The sequence below is a fragment of the Myotis daubentonii genome, chromosome 8 (genome assembly GCF_963259705.1).
Source record: "Myotis daubentonii chromosome 8, mMyoDau2.1, whole genome shotgun sequence".
In the NCBI taxonomy this organism is placed as follows: Eukaryota; Metazoa; Chordata; class Mammalia; order Chiroptera; family Vespertilionidae; genus Myotis; species Myotis daubentonii.
In genome coordinates, this window is record NC_081847.1 from 65,247,832 (window position 1) to 65,268,401 (window position 20,570).

The 20,570-nt window shown below is 39.4% G+C and overlaps 1 protein-coding gene across 4 annotated transcripts in view; it reads left to right on the forward strand.

Annotated features, from left to right (window-relative positions):
• The first annotated feature begins 1,888 nt into the window (after positions 1-1,888).
• The window catches only part of CEP192 (centrosomal protein 192), a 112,853-nt gene continuing 94,171 nt past the window's right edge, over positions 1,889-20,570 (forward strand). For all 4 annotated transcript variants that reach the window (XM_059706704.1, XM_059706705.1, XM_059706706.1 and 1 more), the window contains exons 1-7: positions 1,889-2,053; positions 5,873-6,040; positions 6,719-6,850; positions 11,200-11,363; positions 15,476-15,525; positions 18,020-18,140; positions 20,174-20,322. In XM_059706704.1, coding sequence (XP_059562687.1) covers positions 5,877-6,040; positions 6,719-6,850; positions 11,200-11,363; positions 15,476-15,525; positions 18,020-18,140; positions 20,174-20,322 — 780 coding nt within the window. In that variant the 5' untranslated portion in view covers positions 1,889-2,053; positions 5,873-5,876. The remainder of the gene's footprint in view (positions 2,054-5,872; positions 6,041-6,718; positions 6,851-11,199; positions 11,364-15,475; positions 15,526-18,019; positions 18,141-20,173; positions 20,323-20,570) is intronic.

The following is a 20,570-nucleotide window of genomic DNA, read 5'->3' on the forward strand; positions in this document are numbered from 1 at the left end:
GCCTCAGAGGCGGGGGAGGCTCCCACCACTGCTGCTGCACTTGCCATGAGCCCAGCTTCTAGCAGAATGGTGTTCCCCCTGTGGGAGCGCACTGACCACCAGGAGGCAGCTCCTGCGTTGTGTCTGCCCCCTGGTGGTCAGTGCATATCATAGCAACCAATTGTTCTGCCCTTTGGTCCATTTGCATGTTAGTATAGGATTATCCTATATAAGAAAAGGCTGATATGCAAATTGACCCTAACAGCAGAATGACTGCTCAACCAGTCACTATGAGGCACACTGACCACCTCTGGTTCCTTTCCCTGGCCTGCAGGCTCTGATCCCCCCCCCCCCCCCATGGCAAACAGGGAACTGGTGTGGGTGGCAGTGGGGGGGGGAGGAGGGCGAGGAGGGAACGGGGCCGGGCCAGCTGCGGGCAGCCTGGGAAGACAGCTCTGACCACAAGCCAGGCCTCTAGTATAGGATAATAAACATAAACTGATGAACAAAAGTAGATCCAGAGACATAGAAGCATGGAACAGACTGTCAAACCTCAGAGAGAAGGCAGGAGAGGAGGGGGTGGATAGAGATCAACCAAAGGACGTGTATGCATGCACATGAGCATAATCTACGGACACAGACAGGGGGTGGGGGGCGGTGAGGGCATGTGCTGGGGGTTGGGGGCGGCTGGGGAGAGGTCAGTGGGGGGGAAAGGAGAATTATGTAATACTTTAAACAAAAAAGAATTAAAAAAATATTTCCGTGTATACGATGGTTGACGGCGCTTTGGAGTTCCAAACCGAATTAAGTAAGCATTACTTTCAAGTCGGCCAAGGCGTTCAATGCGGCGCCTTAGGCTCAGCGACAGTGAGAAGCTCTTCCGCGGCCCGGGCAGCGCTGAGCTCCTCCTCCGGAGCTAGGAGCGCGGCTTCCCCGCTTCAAATCCAGGGCGCGCCGTTCCGCCCAATCACCGGGCTCGTGCCCGCCCTCGCCCTTCGCGCCGCCCAATCCTAAGCAGCTCCTGAGTCCACCGGCTTCCGCTCGTGCGGCGCACAGCCGTAAACCCGAGGGGCGCGCGGTACGGCCGGCTGGGGCGGCCTCGGTGCGCGCACGCGCTTTTGTAGCGCCCCCTGGACCCCGCCTTCCTCGAAGCCGTCCGCGGCGATTTCGCCTCCCGAAGCTGCGATCGCGGGCTCCGTGAGGACGGTCCTCCCGAGTCTTGACATGCGGTTCGGCGGGAGGCAGGCAAATCCGCTTTTGGCTGGCGTTTTGGCTGCCGGGGCGGCGGGGCAGTGACGGTTGGACAGGGGTGGGGAAGGGGGCGCAGGCTGCGGGGCGGGGGCTGCGGGCACGAGCCGGGTCGCGGCGCAGGGCGACTTCCACCATTGCACCGGCTGCCAGCCGCCGTGAATTGCGCTCAGGGAGTTTAATTGGACGCCTCTGTGTCGGAGGCTCTTGGCCAACCGCGAGAGAGCGGCTTTGGAAGTAACCGGCTTTGGAAGTAACCGGCTTTGGTTTTGGGGGATCACAATCTTGTGTCTTCCTCCCACATGGTGACTTCAGCTCTTGAGCTGCAAACCCGCTCTGCGAAGTGCTCTGTTGGTCGGCGGTGTTTGCTTGTGTGTGATGGGCGGGTCGGTTTCTCCGTTTTGTCTGAGACTGACCCAGGAAGCCACCGTGTTAACTAAATGCAGAAGGGTCTGTCCTGTCACCCATTATTCACTTTTGTTTTGGTTTCTGCTAGGCGGTCTTCACCTGCCCTAGAGCTACTTACCTCTAATACCATTCCTACATTTCTTGTATCTGATTTCTTAATGAAAAAAAAAAAACAAAAAAATAAAAACCCAAACATGTGAAATAAGACAATGTTTAATATCACTCTACTTTTGCTTTCTCTTAATTTCAGACTGTTCAGTAAAACATGAGGTCCTTTTCGAGGAAGTCGTTTGGAGGACAGCTGTTTTTATGACAATATTTCCATTTGCTGTTACCATTTTGCGGTTATTCGACTGCAGTTTTTACTGCTCCAGGATCACCCTTTTCTCCGATTTCAGTTTTGTGGGAAAAGTTTGCGGTAAGCTTTGAAAAGTAATATACTAAATGTCTCATTATAAGATATACCTTAAATGCCAAGACTAAATGATGAATATGGCGGAACTTTGTCTTTTTCCCACAGTGTGTACCTTTCAGTGTGTTTAATTGTATATGTAGCCCTCTAATTAACGAGTACAGTAAGTGATATTTTGTATATCCAGAAGTGTGATTAAAGTAATTAAGTGTTAACTGAAGTGCAAATTTTGAGGTCACCGTTTTAAGGAAATAGCAAAGATGGCTACTTAGTTTAAAGATAACATGATATTGTCTTCACTTTAGGTGATGGAGGAGGGATGGGAATGCAATGCAGAGGGAAGTTAGGGAATTTTCCCTTCTAGGAAAGCTTTAGGAATCTGGTATGTCCACGGCTGGTGTAAAACAAGTATAATCCTTTCTGGAAACAAGAGACTAGCTGTTAGATTAGGAATCTTCCGCTGGGTTGTGTTACCCTTGCACCACTAGCAAAGCTCCATCCAAGCACTTAACACTGTATCATAATTGGTAGGAACTGTCTGCAGCCTGAGAACTGCCTTATTTGTTTTTGCATTGCCGATGCCCATGAGAGTGTCTTTCATGATTTGTGTTTGATAATGATGGTTGCACGAATGATCTTTGCTTAATATCTAAGTTTTCTTTGACTTGACTCCTCATGGGAATAATCTTTAAAGAGCTTGGTATGTATTTTAATGTGGTTTATATATCTGTAAAAGAATAATGTAGTAATTAAAAGATTAGACCTGGGAGGCTATTTGGAAGACTCATGTAGTAACATTTAGATTAAAAAGTGATGGGCGGGGGTAAGAGATCAAGCAAAGGACTTGTATGCATGCATATGAACATAACCAATGGACACAGACAGGGGGTGGGGGCGGCCAGGGAGAGGTCAATGGGGGAAAAAGGAGACTTATGTAATACTTTATTTAAACAATAAAGAATTTAAATAAATAAAAAGTGATGGGCCACAGGCGTTGGGAATATAGAAATGGGCCTCAGCTCCGGAGATATATTTTAGAATTTGGTAACTAATTGAGAGAGCAAGAAGGATCAGATAGTCCCAGGTTTCTGTCTGACTTGTATAGCAAGAGGATATGGATAACATATGTCAAAATTAAGGGTAACGGGAAGAGTGGGTGGGGAAGAGGTAGTGGATTTTATATTTGTTGGTTTTGCACTACTTGGGAGGCATTGAGGTAAGGTAGTTATCAAATAGCCTTTGGTAACATGAGTGTAGATTTTAGGATAGAGGTCTGGGCTGAGGTGATTTAAAGATGAGGGAGATGGTATTAGTTCAGAAGAAAGAATACTCTGGAGCCAGACTTGCCTGGGTGTGAATCCTCTGCTCCCACTTATACTGTGTGGACTGGAAAAGTCTCTCTTTTTAAAAAAATTTCTTTAATATTTTTATTTTTATTGATTTCAGAGAGGAAAGGAGAGGGAAAGAGAGAGAGAAACATCAATGATGAGAGAGAATCATTGATCGGCTGCCTCCTGCATGCCCCCTACTGGGGATCGAGCCCGCAACCCAGGCATGTCCCCCTGACTCGACCCTTCAGTCCACAGGCTGATGTTCTATCCACCGAGCCAAACCAACCAGGGCTGGTAAAGTCTCTTAATTCCTTTTCTTCGCCTCAGTTTCTTCAATAGTAGGGATAACTAAAGAATATAGATTACTTTTTTCAACTCATACCCACCAGTGTACTAGGTACTGGGACTGTATGGGTGAACAAGATAGACATGTCCTCAAGAAACTAAAGCCAGAGATGGACCACCTACTGTCAATCATTTATTCATTTCACAAATATTTGAGTATCTACTATGTGGAGACTTATGTAATACTTTATTTAAACAATAAAGAATTTAAATAAATAAATTCTTTGTTATAGGTGTTAGGAAAGAGTGATAGTTAGGCAGGGTCCCTGCTCTTAAGGAGCAATCTTTTTAGCGGGAGAAGACAGACAAATATAAAAACAAATAGATAATGATAAGTGCAGGAAGAAATTAAAATGATTGTGATAGACTGTGGGGCTACATTTGACTTAATGATAAGGTGACATTCAGATTGAGGTGAATGTCCGGAAGAAGGCCTAGCTGTCCAGAGATCTGGAAGAGTCTTGTAGGCTCCAGGGTAGGGATGGGCTTGGGTTTTATAGGAACAGAAAAGCCAGTGTATGGTGAGTGAGCCCAGTGGGATAGGAAATAAGGTGGCCACTGACATTTTCAGTAGGAATGTGGTCATGATTTATATTTAATGTTTCTTTTGATTCCTGAGTGGGAAATTACTCGTAGGGTGGCAACAATAGAAGCATATAGACTGGTTAGGAGGCTTTTCCGCAGGGCGGGGTGGTAGTAGCAAAGACAAGAAGATGTAGAATGTTTAAAGGTGGGTTATGGGCATGTTTTGCCCTTAGGTATGGACTCCACCAGTAGATATGTTTTGTTTGGCAATAGTGTTTTTATTAAATTTAAATGGGTTTGTGAGGGGCCTGTAATTTCCATTTGAGCTCAGTTCTTAGGGTTCTATTATCTGACAGTATTTATGCCTGAAGGCATTTGAGGTTGAGATTCCTAATGTGTTAGATATACATTGCATGACATAAAATCTGAGATCAGAATCCTGGGTATCCCTAACATAAGAGAAAGAGATGTAGAAGTAGTACTTTATGATTTTCCTAAAACTCTTAGTTGTGAAAGGAAGGTGAGAGTTAGTGGCAGGAAGTGTAAATAAAGGACGGAAGAATTTTGAACATGTTTATATAAATCAAGAAGAGGAAATAGAAATATCCAACAGAGGAAAATGCTGGGGCATGATCTGAGAGGAGGATACTTATATGATAATTGGTGATAAATTTCCTGTGTATTGACATAGTTTGAAAACATTCATTTAACAAATTTATTGAGGGTCTATTCTGCCCTCAGGGGGCTTACATTCTAATGTGGTCTCACTTTTTAATGGTAATCTCTGAAATCAGAAGCTAGATTTTAGAGTTTGCTGTTTTTTTTTTTTATTCCATGTTAGAATGGGTACCCAACTAGTAAACTTTTAACTATATCCTAAAATTATCGGTCTATGCCAGCAGTGTTGTCCCTTCTTTGCTTCTTTACTGGATTAGTTTGCGGTAATTCATATATTTTGCTATAGCAATCCAAGAATACGTTAAGCTGTGTTGTATCTCATTATTATGTTAATTATAAGAGTTTGATTTTTTTTTAATGTATTTTTTTTTTATTGATTTCAGAGAGGAAGGGAGAGGGAGAGAGAGATAGAAACATCAATGATGAGAGAGAATCATTGATTGGCTGCCTCCTGTATGCCCCCCATTGGGGATCGAGCCCACAACCCACTCATGTGCCCTTGATTGGATTCAAATCTGGGACCGTTCAGTCCGCAGGCTGATGCTCTATCCACTGAGCCAAACCGGCTAAGGCAATAATTTGCTATAAAGTAGCAAAGTATTCTGAGAATTTACTTCTGAAGACTTCCCTTTTTAGTCCGTTCCAAAAATAAGATTTAAAAAAATAAAGTTTTATTGATTTTAGAGAGGAAGAGAGAGGGGGAGAGAGAGATAAAAACATCAATGATGAGAGACAATCATTGATTGGCTCCCTCCTGCACAACCCACACCTGGGATCGAGCCTGCAACCTAGGTCAACATTCAACCACTGAGCCATGCCAGCCAGGTGGATTTTTCTTAAGATTTCTTAAGATTTATCAGTTTTCTAAGATTTGAAACCTGCACGCTTAATCATTCAAAAAAGTTTTATAGTAATATTTGATTTATAGAAACTTTTATTGTTGCAGGGAGATGGAAGATTTTCGAGGTATAACTGAAGAGTCATTTCCGAGCTTTTTAACCAATTCATTACTTGGTAATAGTGGGATTTTGGAAAATGTAACACTTTCTTCAAATCTTGGCTTGCCTGTTGCTGTTTCAACACTTGCTAGAAATAGATCCAGCACTGATAATAGGTAAGAATGGAACAGATGATTTTTTTTTTAGACCTATAAAGCCTACAATATACTGATACTTCTGTAAAATTTCTCAGCCAAGTTTGAGCTTTTGCTATATCTGAGGTAAATGGCCACATATATGTAAAATTAATATGGAACAAGATAAAACTTACTGTCTCTTGCCCTATTCCATTGCCCTATCAGTGGCAGTGGGTAGGTTTGGGATTGAGTACCAGCGACCTTTGGTCTGTTTATTTTTCTGTCCATAGTGTTTTGGCTTTGTGTTAGTTCAGCCTCAGTGGTGGCTGGTAATTTGAGTTATATCTCTAAATATGATGTGTACAGTTTGTCCATCTTGTATTATGTATAAAGTTGGCTCATGCTTAAATATCTAACCACTTTTCCTTCCTCATAACCTAACATTTGGTTAAGAGCATCATCTTTACCTTTGAATGAAGGGATTGCATTAACCCTGTAAAATCTCTTTAAGATTTCTGTGACTGTTGTGTAATACATACACGCTCCATTGCTGAGCCATTTCAGTGCTTTACACATAGGATGATGGTTTACAACACTGGGGCTCTATTTGTTTTACTCCCTGGTTGGTTTCACAATCATGCTGGCCTATGTCACGATGAATTTTAAATGTGCATAATTTAATTTTTAACAATTAAAAATAGGCATTTTTGTGTGTAGGTGTTCTGATATCCAGGCATCTTATTTAGTAGAAGAGAGGTCTTCAGTTCCATCTGAGTCATCTCCTGGTAGCCAGAGTGAAGCTGAACCAAGAGAGAAGTTACAGCTTAGTTTCCAGGATGATGATGATGAGTAAGTTTGTGCCTCCATGTTGCTTTCACTGTATTAAAAGTGAGTCTCAGTCTTGTGCAAAATGAAGATGTGATTGTGTCTCACATTCTTCTCGTGTGAATCTTTTTTTAAATTAATCACAAACATTAAGTCTTTTAAAACACTTTCTGATTCCAATAGTAATATATGCTCATTGAAAAAAGGAAATACAGAGAATTATAAGGAAGACAATAAAGTATGAAATCCCACTAACTGAGAATAGTCATTTGTAATTTTTATTTATAGTCTTACAGACTATTTTCTTTCTTTCTCTCTTTCTTTCTTTCTTTCTTTCTTTCTTTCTTTCTTTCTTTCTTTCTTTCTTTCTTTTCTTTCTTTTCTTTCTTTTCTTTCTTTTCTTTCTTTTCTTTCTTTTTGTTGTTGTTAATCCTCACCCGAGGATATTTTTCCATTGATTTTTTTAGAGAGAATGGAAGAGGGGGGAAAGACAGAAACATCGATGTGAGAGAAACACATCGATTGGTTGCCTCCAACCAGGGCCAGGGCTGAGGAGCCTGCAACCAAGGTACGTGCTCTTGACTGGAATCGAACCTGGGACCCTTTGGTCCGTAGGCCAACGCTCTATCCACTGAGCAAGACCAGCTAGGGCTCTTTTTTTTTTTAATCCTTACCTGAGGATATTTTTCCATTGATTTTTTAAGAGAGAATGGAAGAGAGAAGGAAAGACAGACAGAAATGTCAATGTGAGAGAAACACATTGATTGGTTGCCTCCTGCATGAGCCTTGACCAGGGCTTAGGCCTGGGAGGAGCCTGCAACTGAGGTATGTGCCCTTGACTGGAATTGAACCCAGGACCCTTCAGTCTGCAGACCCTTCAATCCACTGAGCAAAATTAGTTAGGGCCAGACTATTTTCTTTTTTATTTTATTTTCTATTTAAAAATTTTTTTATTTTAGACTATTTTTTATGCACATATTGTATATATATTTTGTTTTTACAAAATAGGATTAAACTGTACATACTGTTTATAACCTTATAGAAATTAATACATTGTGATTATCTTTCAATTATAATATAGATTTGTGTCATCATGTTAATGACTATACCATGTTAGGCATTTAAGTTATTGGAGTTTTGCTGTTCTAAATTTAATGAACTTCTTATTTATACATACATTTTTCATACCTCACAAGTTATTTTATTAAGATAAATTCCTAGGATTGAAATTAGTGAATTAAGTATTTAATTTTAAAGACTGTTAGAAATTACCACATTGTTTGTTAGAAGATTTGTATCAGTTTACACTCCCACTAGAAGATAAGTGAGACTTCCTACTTCTCTGAGCTGTCTCCAGTATTTGGTAGTACTGTTTTTAATCTTTGATTTTAGAAGCAAAAGAATTTATACACATGACAAATGCATAGAGAAAATTATGGAAGTCTATACATCAAAATATAAATGGTAGATATCTATTGATGGTGATATTATAGGCAGTCTAAAAGTTTTCTGTTTGAATTTATAATTATAGATTGAACATTATTTATTTATTTATTTTGAAATGTATTTTTATTGATTTCAGAGAGGAAGGGAGAGGGAGTTAGAAATATCAGTGATGAGAGAGAATCATTGATCGGTTGCCTCCTGCATGCCTCACACTGGGGATCGCGCCACAACCCAGGCACGTGCCTTGACCGGGAATTGAACCGTGATCTCCTGGTTCATAGGTCAACGCTCAACCACTGTGTCATGCCAGCCAGACTGGATTGAACATACTTTAATGTTTATTGATTATTTTTATTTTTGTTGTGAATTGCCTTTTGATACTGTTTTGATATAAGCACTTTCTAGATATCAAAGTTGTTAACTTTCTGTATAGTCATCCATTCAATGTGTATTTTTGACTGAGTGCCTGTTATGTGTCAGGTACTTCTCTAGGTATTTAGGAAATACCAGTGAACAAAACAGACAAACAAAAAGAAACATAGAAATATGCTGATTTTATAGTATGTTAGAAGGAAAAATGGTAGAAAAAAAATTAGAACATGATAAGGAGGGTTATTAGGAAGGCTGAAGGGAGCGGTCAGTGTGAGTCTCATTTAAGAGGTTAGGATATGAGCAGAGATTTGAAGGAGGGGGTTAGCCATATGGATATCAGGAGGAAGAGGATTTCAGGTAGAGGTTGCAACTAGCATAAAGCCACTAAGGTAGGAGCATACCCAGTGTGTTCAAAGGGCAGGAAGGAGGCTAGAGTGGGTAAGCAAGCACTTTGATTTTGAGACGGAAAACCATTAGAGGTTTCCATGTGAATTATGTTTTAAAACGCTCACTCTGGCTCCTGTGTTGAGACTAGACTGTTGGCAGTCAAGATTGGAAGCAGCCCCATTAAAGAGGTGGAGAAACTAGGAAGTAAATTAGAGTTGGTAGTTGCTATAGGAACAAAGGGTTAGAATTTGGAATATATGGAAGGGCTATTTTCTCTTCATTTATTCTGGCAGATTCAAGCCTGGCCCTAGATCAGGGGTGGGCAACCTTTTTGTGAGTGGTGCCAAAATAAACTCTCTGACTCAAAATTCTTCTGCGTGCCAACCCTAATTTTTTGAGAACATGTTATGCCTACTTGATATCTCTTAAGGTGTACGTATGTGAAGAACCTTGAAGAAATAATAAAATTCATTCGAGCGACAAAAACACAGCATATGATGATGAAAAATACATTTATTTTTTAATGTATACATGTACACCGATAGTCCGACAGAAAATTTTATGACTCCGTTTGATATTATCAGTGGGACTTTTGCTGCTGCATCACTGATGACAGAGATTTTACATCAGGTTTATATTTCGTGACCTTCAGAGATATGCACAAGCTACTCCTTTCGTCCGTCAGGCTACTCCTATTACGACACTTAACAAAATTCATCACTGAGAACAAAGATTCACAAGTGTATGTGGATGAAACCAAAACACATGTCGGATCTAGGAAGGCAGGGAGAGTTAAGGCAGAGGCATAGAAATTGCTCTTCCCCTCTCTCGTCAATCCATGTCTGTGGTCTTTAAGATAACTTGTTATGTAAAATTACTTATTTATCTAAGATGCACCTACACTGAATTTATCTGAAAAAGAAAAAAGTTGATATTAATAAAAAAATTGTAAATGGAAGATTATAAGAGAGGGTTTCGTGTGCCAGCAAAAGTTACTGGTGTGCCATGTTTGGCACACGTGCCAGGGGTTGCCCACTCCTGCCCTAGATATTAGTTAGTCAAATGATAAATTTGTTGCATTTAGAGCAGTGGTTCCCAACCTCTTTTTGGCCATGCCCCACCTAAGCATCTCTAAAATCCTTATGCCCCCCCTGTGACATATAATTCTTATTATTCAAAAAGTGAACTCTTATTCACGTGGAGGAAGCCTAAAATGCCATTAACTTGGTCTAAACAGGCTTGCAGAGAACATGGCATCCATGAAAGAGAAAAATAAAAGAATGAAAAGACAGTTGAAGTACTGAGGAAGAAACTACTAAGAAATTGTTAAAAAAAATAATATGAAGTGATATGAAAAAATGGCAAATAAAGTTTCAAGACATAATAGAGAACTGAAATATGTCACAATGTATATACTGTATATAAGGCCCCCAGGACCATAAGAAATGCAAAAAATTCACTGTTAATAACTCATTCTCGAATTGCCCCCCTTAAAAATCAAATTGCCCCCCTATGGGGTGTGTGCCCCATGTTGGGAACCTCTGAAAGAGGCTGCTTCTTGCAGTTCCATCCCTACTCTCCTGCTGGTGAAAGGGCTGAGTGAGCTGCACAGACCCAAGAGCTTTTGCGGTAGATTGGGAGGAAAACTACCTTTAAGGAAAAACATTTTCATTCATACATTAAACAACAGAGGTAGGTACAAAGATGGGGATCAGAACAGTGGCAGGGACTAACAGAACACTTTTAAAACATTCAATAATTCAGAAAATCAGCTATTTGGCAAATATACCAGTATCCTTTAAGACTGTCTTGTTTTTAGAAAGCTGACTTTTTCTCTAGATATGATAGGTTCAGAGATAATTATTTGGGAAAGAAAACCCCCCTCATTTTATCACCTGAGAAGCATAGTAGCAGTATGGTAATGTATTTGATTTTAGTAGACTGTCCATCACTGGACCCAAAATGATGATACAGTCCCCAGTAATACACATAATGTTTCTAGTTGTAGTTTCTGGTTGGTCCCAGAAATGTTTCTTTTCACGGTATTTACCTTTTCTTTTTGAAAGACAAAATACATAACTGATTAATGGATATTTTATAGATTTATCCAAGGTAACTAACATTTCATCATTATTCCGTTCCCTAGTAAAAAAAATTTCTGTTTCTAGGAGAAAGAGCCATATAGAAAGTCAACATTTGTCAGATGCTGTCCTCAAAGAGTCAGCTTTCCCCAACAATCGAGCAAAAACTGAAGAGGAGGAGGCTAACACTGCAGAATCCTTTCACAGGCAAGATCCTTGTGTAAAGATTTTACCACTGGACCAAGTACAAGGTACTGAAGTATAAGAAATTACTAATGTATATATTTCCTTGTCTTTTCTCATTTCTCTGTCTTTGGACCGGTATTTATTTATTTATTTTTAAATTGTTGGCAGTATTACAGATGTCCTCCATTCTCCCCCCTCCATTTAGCCCCCTCCATGGACTGGTATTTTATCCTACACTATGATACTTTCAACCGGAAATGCTTTGGTTTGACATTTGCCTATTAATATGTCTATAATCCTATATAGGAAAAGGCCTCTTAATCTTTTAATTGTCTTGGCGGATTAAGCTGAAATCTTTGCTGCGGAAATCATGCTGTCTGATAGTCACAGTGCACGTTATGTTCACGACAACGAGGCTGTTTCTAATTCACCTTTTACATTTCTCCCCAATTAATTTATATTCTTATTAATAGTCCTTTTTGTTCCTAAACTTATTTTTATAAGTATTATTAATTCTAAAATTAATTTTTCTAAGAAAATCAAGTTGAACACTTTTTTAATAAAGGGAACCTGACTTTTGTTTTAATATATATTTATTATTATTATTATTTAATATTTTTATTGATTTCAGAGAGGAAAAGAGAGGGAGAAAGAGATAGAAACATCAATGATCAGAGAGAATCATCGATCGGCTGTCTTCTGCACACCCCACAATGGGGATCGAACCCGCAACCCGGGAATCGAACCATGACCTCCTGGTTCATAGGTCGATGCTCAACCACTGAGCTACGTAAGCCGGGCTATATTTATTATTTTTAAGCCTCACCCGAGGATATGTTTTTATTGATTTTAGAGAGGGGGGAGGGGAAGAGAGAGAGAGAGAGAGAGAGAAGCATCGATGTGAGAGAGAAACATTGATTGGTTGCCCCCGTATGCACCCTGACTGGGGATTGAACCTGCAACCTTTTTGGTGTACGGGATGATGCTCCAACCAACTGAACCACCTGGCCAGGGCTGAGCACTTTGGAAACCTATTAAAAATTGCTTTAAATTAGATTTGGGAAAGAAACTACAAAAATGTGATGAAAATTGTAAAATAAATAAATAAATTTACAGGTTTTTGCTGTCAGATTGCTTTTAAGTACTCTACATTCTTTTTTTCAAAGAAATAAAGATGAGAAATTGAGCCCTAGCCGGTTTGGCTCAGTGAATGGAACGTCGGCCTTCAGACTGAAGGGTCCCAGGTTCGATTCTGATCACGGGCACATACCTCGGTTGCAGGCTCCTTCCCAGCCGGGGCCAGGTCGAGGCACATGCAGGAAGCAACCAATCAATGTATTTCTCTTACATTGATATTTCTCTGTGTTTCCATCTCTTTTCCACTCTCCCTAAAAATCAATGGAAAAATATCTTTTGGTGAGGATTAAAAAAAATAAAGACAAGAAATTGAAAACTATATACAAGCTTATGTAGCAAAGATATCTTGTAACTCCAAACTGTGATTCAGTACTCAAAAGGCCTTGCTTGAGCCATATTATAAGATTGATGAATTAAATGCACTTATATGTTTCCATTAAAAAATTGAAGGAATGTTTGTATTTCTCTGAATGAAAAATGTCAAATATATATATGAGTAGAATAGTCTTAACTCCTCACACTCACAAGCAATATAAGAAAAAAAGAGATAAATTGGACTTTATAAAAATTGAAAAATTTTGTGCTTCAAAAGATTTTATCAGGACAGTGAAAAGACAATTATAATTTGGGAGAAAATATATGAAAATCTTATATAAAGGACTAGCATTCAATATATATGAAGTCTTACAACTCAGTAAAAAGACAACCCGATACTGTGTAAATGGGCAAAGGATTTCAATAAACAGTTCTCTAAAGAAGTTGTACATATGGCCTATAAACATGAAAAGACGCTCAAATCTTTAGTCATCAGAGACAAGCAAATCAAAATCACGAGATACCACTTCACACCTACAAGAATAGCTGTAATAAAAAAGATGGAAAATAGCAAGTGTTGATGAGGATTTGGAGATATTGAAATCCTCCTCTATTGCAGGTAGGGCTGTAAAATGGTACGGCTGCTGTGAAAATAGTTGGACAGCTTTTCAGATGTTAAGTATAGTGTTGCCATGTGATTCAGCAAGTCTAGTCCTAAGGGTATCCCGAAGAGAAATGAAAATACATGTCCATACAAAACCTTTAACATGAATCTTCATAGCAGCATTAGTCACAATAGCCAAAACATGGAAACAACTTAAACTTCCATCAACTGATGAATGTATAAACAAAATGTAGTGTATATCCATACAATGGAGTAGTATTCAGTCATCAAAAGGAGTGAAGTATTGATAAGTGCTGTAATATGGACGAACCTTGGAAACACTATGTTAAGTGAAGAAGACATACACAAAGGGCCATATGTTGTATAATTCTATTGATCCATAGGTAAATCTATAGATACATAAAAGGCAAATTGATAGGATGTAGATTAGTGGTTACTAAGGCCTGGGGGGAAGGGAGAAAGGGGAGTGACTGCTAATGGGTACAGTGTTTTTTTTCAGGAGCAATGACACTCTTTTGGAACTAGAGTGAATATGGTTGTACAACCTTGTGAATATACTAAAAACCACTGAATTTGACACTTTTAGAGGGTGATTTTATGATCTACAAATTTTCTGTCAGTTAAAAACTCCCCATATACCTATCCCACAGTTTCATTTAGTATAAAATTTTGTCATACTTGCTTCAGCTCTTCTGTATTTTATTACTTTTTTTTCCTGTTATTTAAAAATTCCAGACATTTTATTCCTACACTAGAGGCCTGGTGCACAAAAATTCATGCACTCAGGGAGGTCCCTCAGCCTGTTCTGCACCCTCTTGCAGTCCTGGAGCCCTCAGGGGATGTCCAACTGATGGCTTAGGCCCGATCCCTCCAGGAAGCAGGGCCTAAGCCACAGTCTGGCCTCCCTCTGCGGGAGGTGACTGGCAGGCTTGTCGGGATGGTGCAGGTGGCCAGTGGCCGGCCCCGCCCCCCATTGTGCCACCACCGCTGGTGGCCTCCCTCTGTGGGAAGCGACTGGGTGGGCGATCAGGGGATGGTGCCAGCCCCCATCCACCTGCTGCTGGTCACCGCCGCCTCTCCCCCCATTGCTGTCCCCTCCCTCTGCTCGCTGGCATGCGCCTTGGCGGGTCTGGTGCCACCTGCTTTCCAGCCCCGTCCCCCGCTGACCAGTCCTTCCACCGTTCAGTCAATTTGCACATTATGTTTTTATTACATAGGATATTTCAGTGTGTATCTCTGAAATTATGGACATTTTCTTGGATAACCACAGTGCTATTAAAGACCACTAAAAAACTTAATTATTTTATTACCATATGGTATGTAGTCCATATTCAATTTACTAATTATCTCAGTTGCTTGAATTTGAGTTCAAGGAAGGTTATATTATGTCATGGTCCATTTGGTGTGTCTTTTAAATCAGTGCCTTGTTGAGATAGGCTGTTGCAGTCCCCGTGTAGATTGCCTCAGTATTTGGATTCTGTTTGCTTACCCAGGGTGTCATTTTCCTCTCTTCCCAAGATCCTCTGTAAAGCAGAAGCTAGCTTTAAAGGTTTATTAGATTCATATTGAAGTGTTTGGGGCATGTGAATAATTTTTTTACCCTTCCATTTTAATAGTTGTTTTTTTAAAACTTAATTGATGGGTTCCAGGGCATCATTTAAACGTACTGTGTTCTGCCCTGGCTGGTTTTCTCAGAGGTTAGTTAGAGCATTGGCCTGTGGACCCAAGGGTGAAAGGTTTGATTCCAGGTCAAGGGCACATACTTCGGTTTGGGTTTGATTTGTGGCCCCAGTCATGGCATATGTGGGAGGCAACCAGTCGATGTCTCAATGTCTCTCTCTCTCTCTCTCTCTCTCTCTCTCTCTCTCTCTTTTCTCTCTCTCTTCTCTCTCTTTCTTTCCCTCCTCCCCTCCCTTCCATTCTGTCTGAAAAATAAATGGCAAAAATATCCTTGGGTGAGGATTTTAAAAAAGTGCTGTGTTCTACTTAAAGGAAAAAGTGTTCAGTTGATTAATTTTCTATCTTTAAATATTATTGGATATTTGGTTGATAAAATAACTTGACCTCTCAGTTTTTGTTTTGTTTTGTTTTCTTAAATAGACTCACCTATTGATGTTTGTTTACGATCATGGATGAATAATGAGAACAAGGTAATCTTTTTTATGTTTGTTTTTAACATCCGGAGTAAGTTCCTATTTCACATATATAAGTGCTAAGTAGTACTAATAATAGAAGTCTTCTACTTGTAAAGAGCAAAAATCCAAGGTACTGCTTTAAGTAACTGGGAAGTTGAAGTAGTGCTAGACTCGGGGCTGTCTATTCCTGGGCTCCTTGTGTCATATGGACTGGCTGCCCCTCTGCTCTCCTTCATTCTGTGCTGGTTCCCTCTAGAATGTTGGCTCCCTCAGGGTAAGGCTTTCTCTTTGTTTTGTTTAGTGTATCCTGTGTGCCTGCCACATTGTTCACACATACTCAATAATTCGTTTAATGAGAGGGACACTATCTTCATGTGTAGGTGACTCAGGCCTGTACTCTTTACATTTGTGATAACAAAAGAAGAGCATGATCTTTCTGTGGGGTAAATTAAAAAAAAAAAAAGAGAGGGCTATTCTAATGAGCTCACTTGGGTCATATATCTTCCCCTTTGTAGGTTGATGAGCCGAGGGGGGGGTTGAGATAAAACGGTCTGATTTATGAGGTGAACCTTATGTTCACTTTAGTGTGTTTGTGTATGTGTGTACGTGTGCGTCATACATACACAGATAGAAGAATGTGACTGACAACCATACCGGGAACATATGAAGGAAAAAGATGTGGGCTCCTCAAAGGAAGGGGTGTTAAGCAGATAAGCAGTTTACGTTCAACATAAACAGTGAGGTTGGATTTTAAGCCTATAGTCTCGTATTTATGAGACTTGTTTACAAAACGTAAACTAAGTACTTTTAAAACTTATAAAACGGAGATGGAATTTTTGTTTTACTTTCATAAGAATTTTTAAGATACTTTTTATAAAATGATTACAAAAGGGCTTAAAGTAAGAGTTATTGAGTGAGGTCAGTGGGGGGAAAAAGGAGACATGTAGTACTATATATAATACTTTAAACAATAAAGAATTAAAAAAAAAGTAAGAGTAATTTCCCTCTGCCAGGGGTTGGCAAACTGTAACTCATTGTCCAAATCCCATCTGCTGCCTGTTTGTGTAAAAGTTCTATTGGAACTCAGCCATGCTCATTTGTTTCGGTATTGTCTATGGCTACGACAGCTGAGGTCAGAAGTTGTGACAGAGACTTTGCTAGCAAAACCTGAAATATTTACTATCTGGCCCTTTACAGAAAGTGTTTGTTGACTCCTGCTCCATAAGCCTACTTCCTGTGTGTAATCACTGATCGCTTCCAAGTGTGAGAGCTGCTTTTTGTAGGAAGTTCAGATGTTGTCAAATTGAAATTGAATCAGAAAGCAGATTTCTTTGGACATTTAGAAGCAATGGTTTCTGAGAAGAGAGAATATACCTTTTCCCTTCAATATGTAATTTATTTTCTTAGGATGGTTGAAGAATTGATTTCCTAAAAACATTAGATATCATTGATGATAAGAAGGGGACCATAAAACTTGAAAACAGGAAAACAAGTATAGAAACATGAGATATTTAATAAAAAGAAAATGAAAAAGTGATAGCAGGAGGAAAATAAGTCTATTTAAAAACCTGGACCAGAGGGAGCTACTACTGCATTTGACTTTTGTTTTGGCTTTGCCTGTCCTGGTATCCAGGGCAGTGAAAGAAATATGTTTTGATAGATCTCATCATCTAAACTGTAAGAACTACACCACCTTAGCAAAATAAGGAAGTTTTCCAGCATCTCTCTAGTTCAGTTGGCCCTTATGTAAGACCCCACGGATGGCAGAACGGATCGAGTTCTCTGTAGCATCCATGACCAAAAAGGCAGAGGTGTTTTACATATTGTTCTTCCTCATACAGGTTTTTCTCTAATTTTTATTATAAAAAATTTCAACACACGGAACTTAAATTCCACAACAGTAGTCCTTGGTGCCTTAGATCTTTATGAGAATAATAAGGCTGTGCTGCCCTCTACAAGTGTGCAGTTGCATTGAGAGCCCATGCATTTCATCTTAAAAATTAATGTGCATTTTGCAAGCTAATTCTTAAGGTGGTATTGCTTGATATATAATATGACTGTGAAATAAAATCAACACTTAGAAGAAAACGTTACATTTTATTCTGGGCCTCAGTGTCCTTAGGGTTACTTGGTTCCTGGGTTGAGGAGCAGAGAAATCGATTTTTCCATTGTAGGTTGCTGAGCCATTTTGCTATTATTTTCACTTCTATCGCAAGCCTGTTTTGCTCAAATTCAATTGTATATTAGTATACCAACTATATTTCTAGGTCTTTCAAGCATGTGCACATTTTGAAATATTAAATTTTAAGGATGTCTTATTGGATGGGTCGGGAAGGGAGGTGGCATCAAGGTAGGAAGAAAGTTACTACGGATATAAAACAACTAGGCCTTCATGGCCTAAATTGTGAATCATAGATACTGAGCACATTGGTGATCCTTTTTGCAGCCTTGTACTATGGTCTTCAAAGCTGTGAGTGTGCTTCTCTTACATGCATTTTATTTCTTATAGATTGTTGTTCCTGATGCTGGAAGACATTTTGAAGGGAAGAATTCAAACAGTGACCTAAGCCATACTAGTTTAATAGAAAATGAAAAACTTATGTCACTGACAAGCATGGATGACTCTTCTGGTACTGTAATGTAATTTGTGATTTCCTAGCCCTTACGTTGACATTCTGTGTCTTTCTGCTTCTTGGTTGCAGTTGTTCCTATGCCAGATTTTTGTTTCTTTGCTTTCTCCTTTCTTCCTATCTTCAAGCACTCAAATGGCTCCTTCTGTTAAATGATGGACTTTTGAAGCATTTCTATGTATCAATCCTGATATGATTGTGCTTATCCCTGAGTTAGTATCATAAGGGTACTAAGTAGTAACCCTAGGTTCCACTTCAGTATAAAGCAGTATGTTAAGAAATTGGGGGAACCATGAAATATTTGGCCTCTGCTTTCTGAAAGACCTGCCGGATAAGAGAAGAGTTGCATAGCTAAACATCCAACTGTATTATGTATATTATATGTTCCTCAGTACAAATTGTGCAAGAATCATGGGAGGGTGACAAATTAATTCTGATTGAAGAAGCTATCAGTGAAGCTTTACTGAAAGGACACAGTTTTTCCTCCTTCTTGCAAAGGCCTGTGATAGGCCTTAACGAAGACATGGGAAGAGAAGTACATTTCAGGAAGTGGGAATAACTTCAGAAGATCCTGTGGTGGTGGTGATGGGGGGGGGGGGGGGAGGTAATAGCCAATGTTTGGGAATAGCCAGTAGTTTTGTGTGGCACATTTACAGCACTTGTAGGAATCTGAATTGGAGAGTAATCCAGAAAAGGAGGCAGGGATCAAATTATTCATGGCTTTGAAGGCCAGGCTGATGGATTGAGTGGGATAAGTAGAAACTAAATTCAGGACAAGTTTTGCTGCTAAAGTTTTTAGATACTTTTGGATGGTGGAATTATGGATAAGGAGTTGTTCTGAATTTATATAGAACTTTCTTTGAGTATGCTAGATTCTTAGAGGTAGAATAACTAAGTCAAAGGTTATGAGTACTTTTAAGGCTCTTAATGTTGATTGCAAAATTATCCTCTTGAAAAGGCAGTGATAACTTACAGAACCATTCTTGCCCCTGCTGGGCTGGTTGTTGAAACATTAAAAAACCATTGCAGCCCTGACTGGTTTGGCTCAGTGGATAGAGCGTCAGCCTGCGGACTCGAGGGTCCCAGGTTTGATTCCGGTCAAGGGCATTTACCTTGGTTGCGGGCACATCCCCAGTGGGGAGTGTGCAGGAGGCAGCTGATCGATGTTTCTCTCTCATCGATGTTTCTAACTCTCTATCCCTCTCCCTTCCTCTCTGTAAAAAATCAATAAAATGTATTAAAAAAAAAAAACCATTGCAAAGACAAACAAACAAAAACACTGCCCCAGTGTTTGTTTATTTGTTTATTTGCAACTTCTGCTTTTGGTAGAGGTTGAATATTTTTAATCATGCCTATTAGGGTTCAATTTTGTTACATTATTTTCCCTTAATTCCTTCTTTCTCAAGATCAGATATTGTTTGAAGTTTCACACTTAATTATTATTCATCTAGAATTTATTTTTACTTTTATGATGGGCTTATCCATCCTTTTTTTTTTTTTTTAGTATATTTTATTGATTCTTTACAGAGAGGAAGGGGGAGGGGCAGAGAGTTAGAAACATCGACGAGAGAGAAACATCGACCAGCTGCCTCCTGCACGCTCCCTACTGGGGATGTGCCTGCAACCCAGGTACATGCCCTTGACCGGAATCGAACCTGGGACCCTTCAGTCTGCAGGCCTACGCTCTATCCACTGAGCCAAACCGGTTTGGCAATCCTTTTTTGATAGTTACTCATTTGCCATAACATTTTCTGAATTATTTGCCCTTTTCCCAACTGATCTTTAATGCCACATTTATTATACCCTAACATATGGTTTATGCCAGGATTTATTTCTGTGCTGTCCTATCAAAGAAAGTTAAATATTTAGTTATATTGGAATCCTCATAATAATTTATAGACAGAAATGATAAGTTTTTCCTTGTTGAATATTAAAATCATCATTGATTTATATGTCTTATCAACCTTTTTGGTTAAATTATAGTTCATTCGCTACTTTAAAGCCTGTTCTATTTTTCCTCCATTTACTAATAGATGATGATATTGACGATGAAGAGTTTTATGATGATCATTTGGAGGCTTATTTTGAGCAACTGGCAATTCCAGGAATGATATATGAAGACCTAGAAGGACAGGAACTTCCAGAAAAAGATTTTAGGTTGCCTATAGGTGATCTCAGTCTGGTATGTTCCAATTATTATGTTTTTTCAGGAATTTGACATTAGAAAATTATTACTGGTCTCATTGGATACTAACATAAAACTTAAGCTTTTGGTTTTCTTGGAATGCTATTTTTCCTCAATATAAACCGATGAGAAACACCATTCCTGCTTCCTCTTTCCATCACACAGAAAATTAAAAGAATAGTACAGTATAGTCAATGTGTATATACCCCAACTTGTTTTGTAAAATGACCTAATTTCCCCCCTTC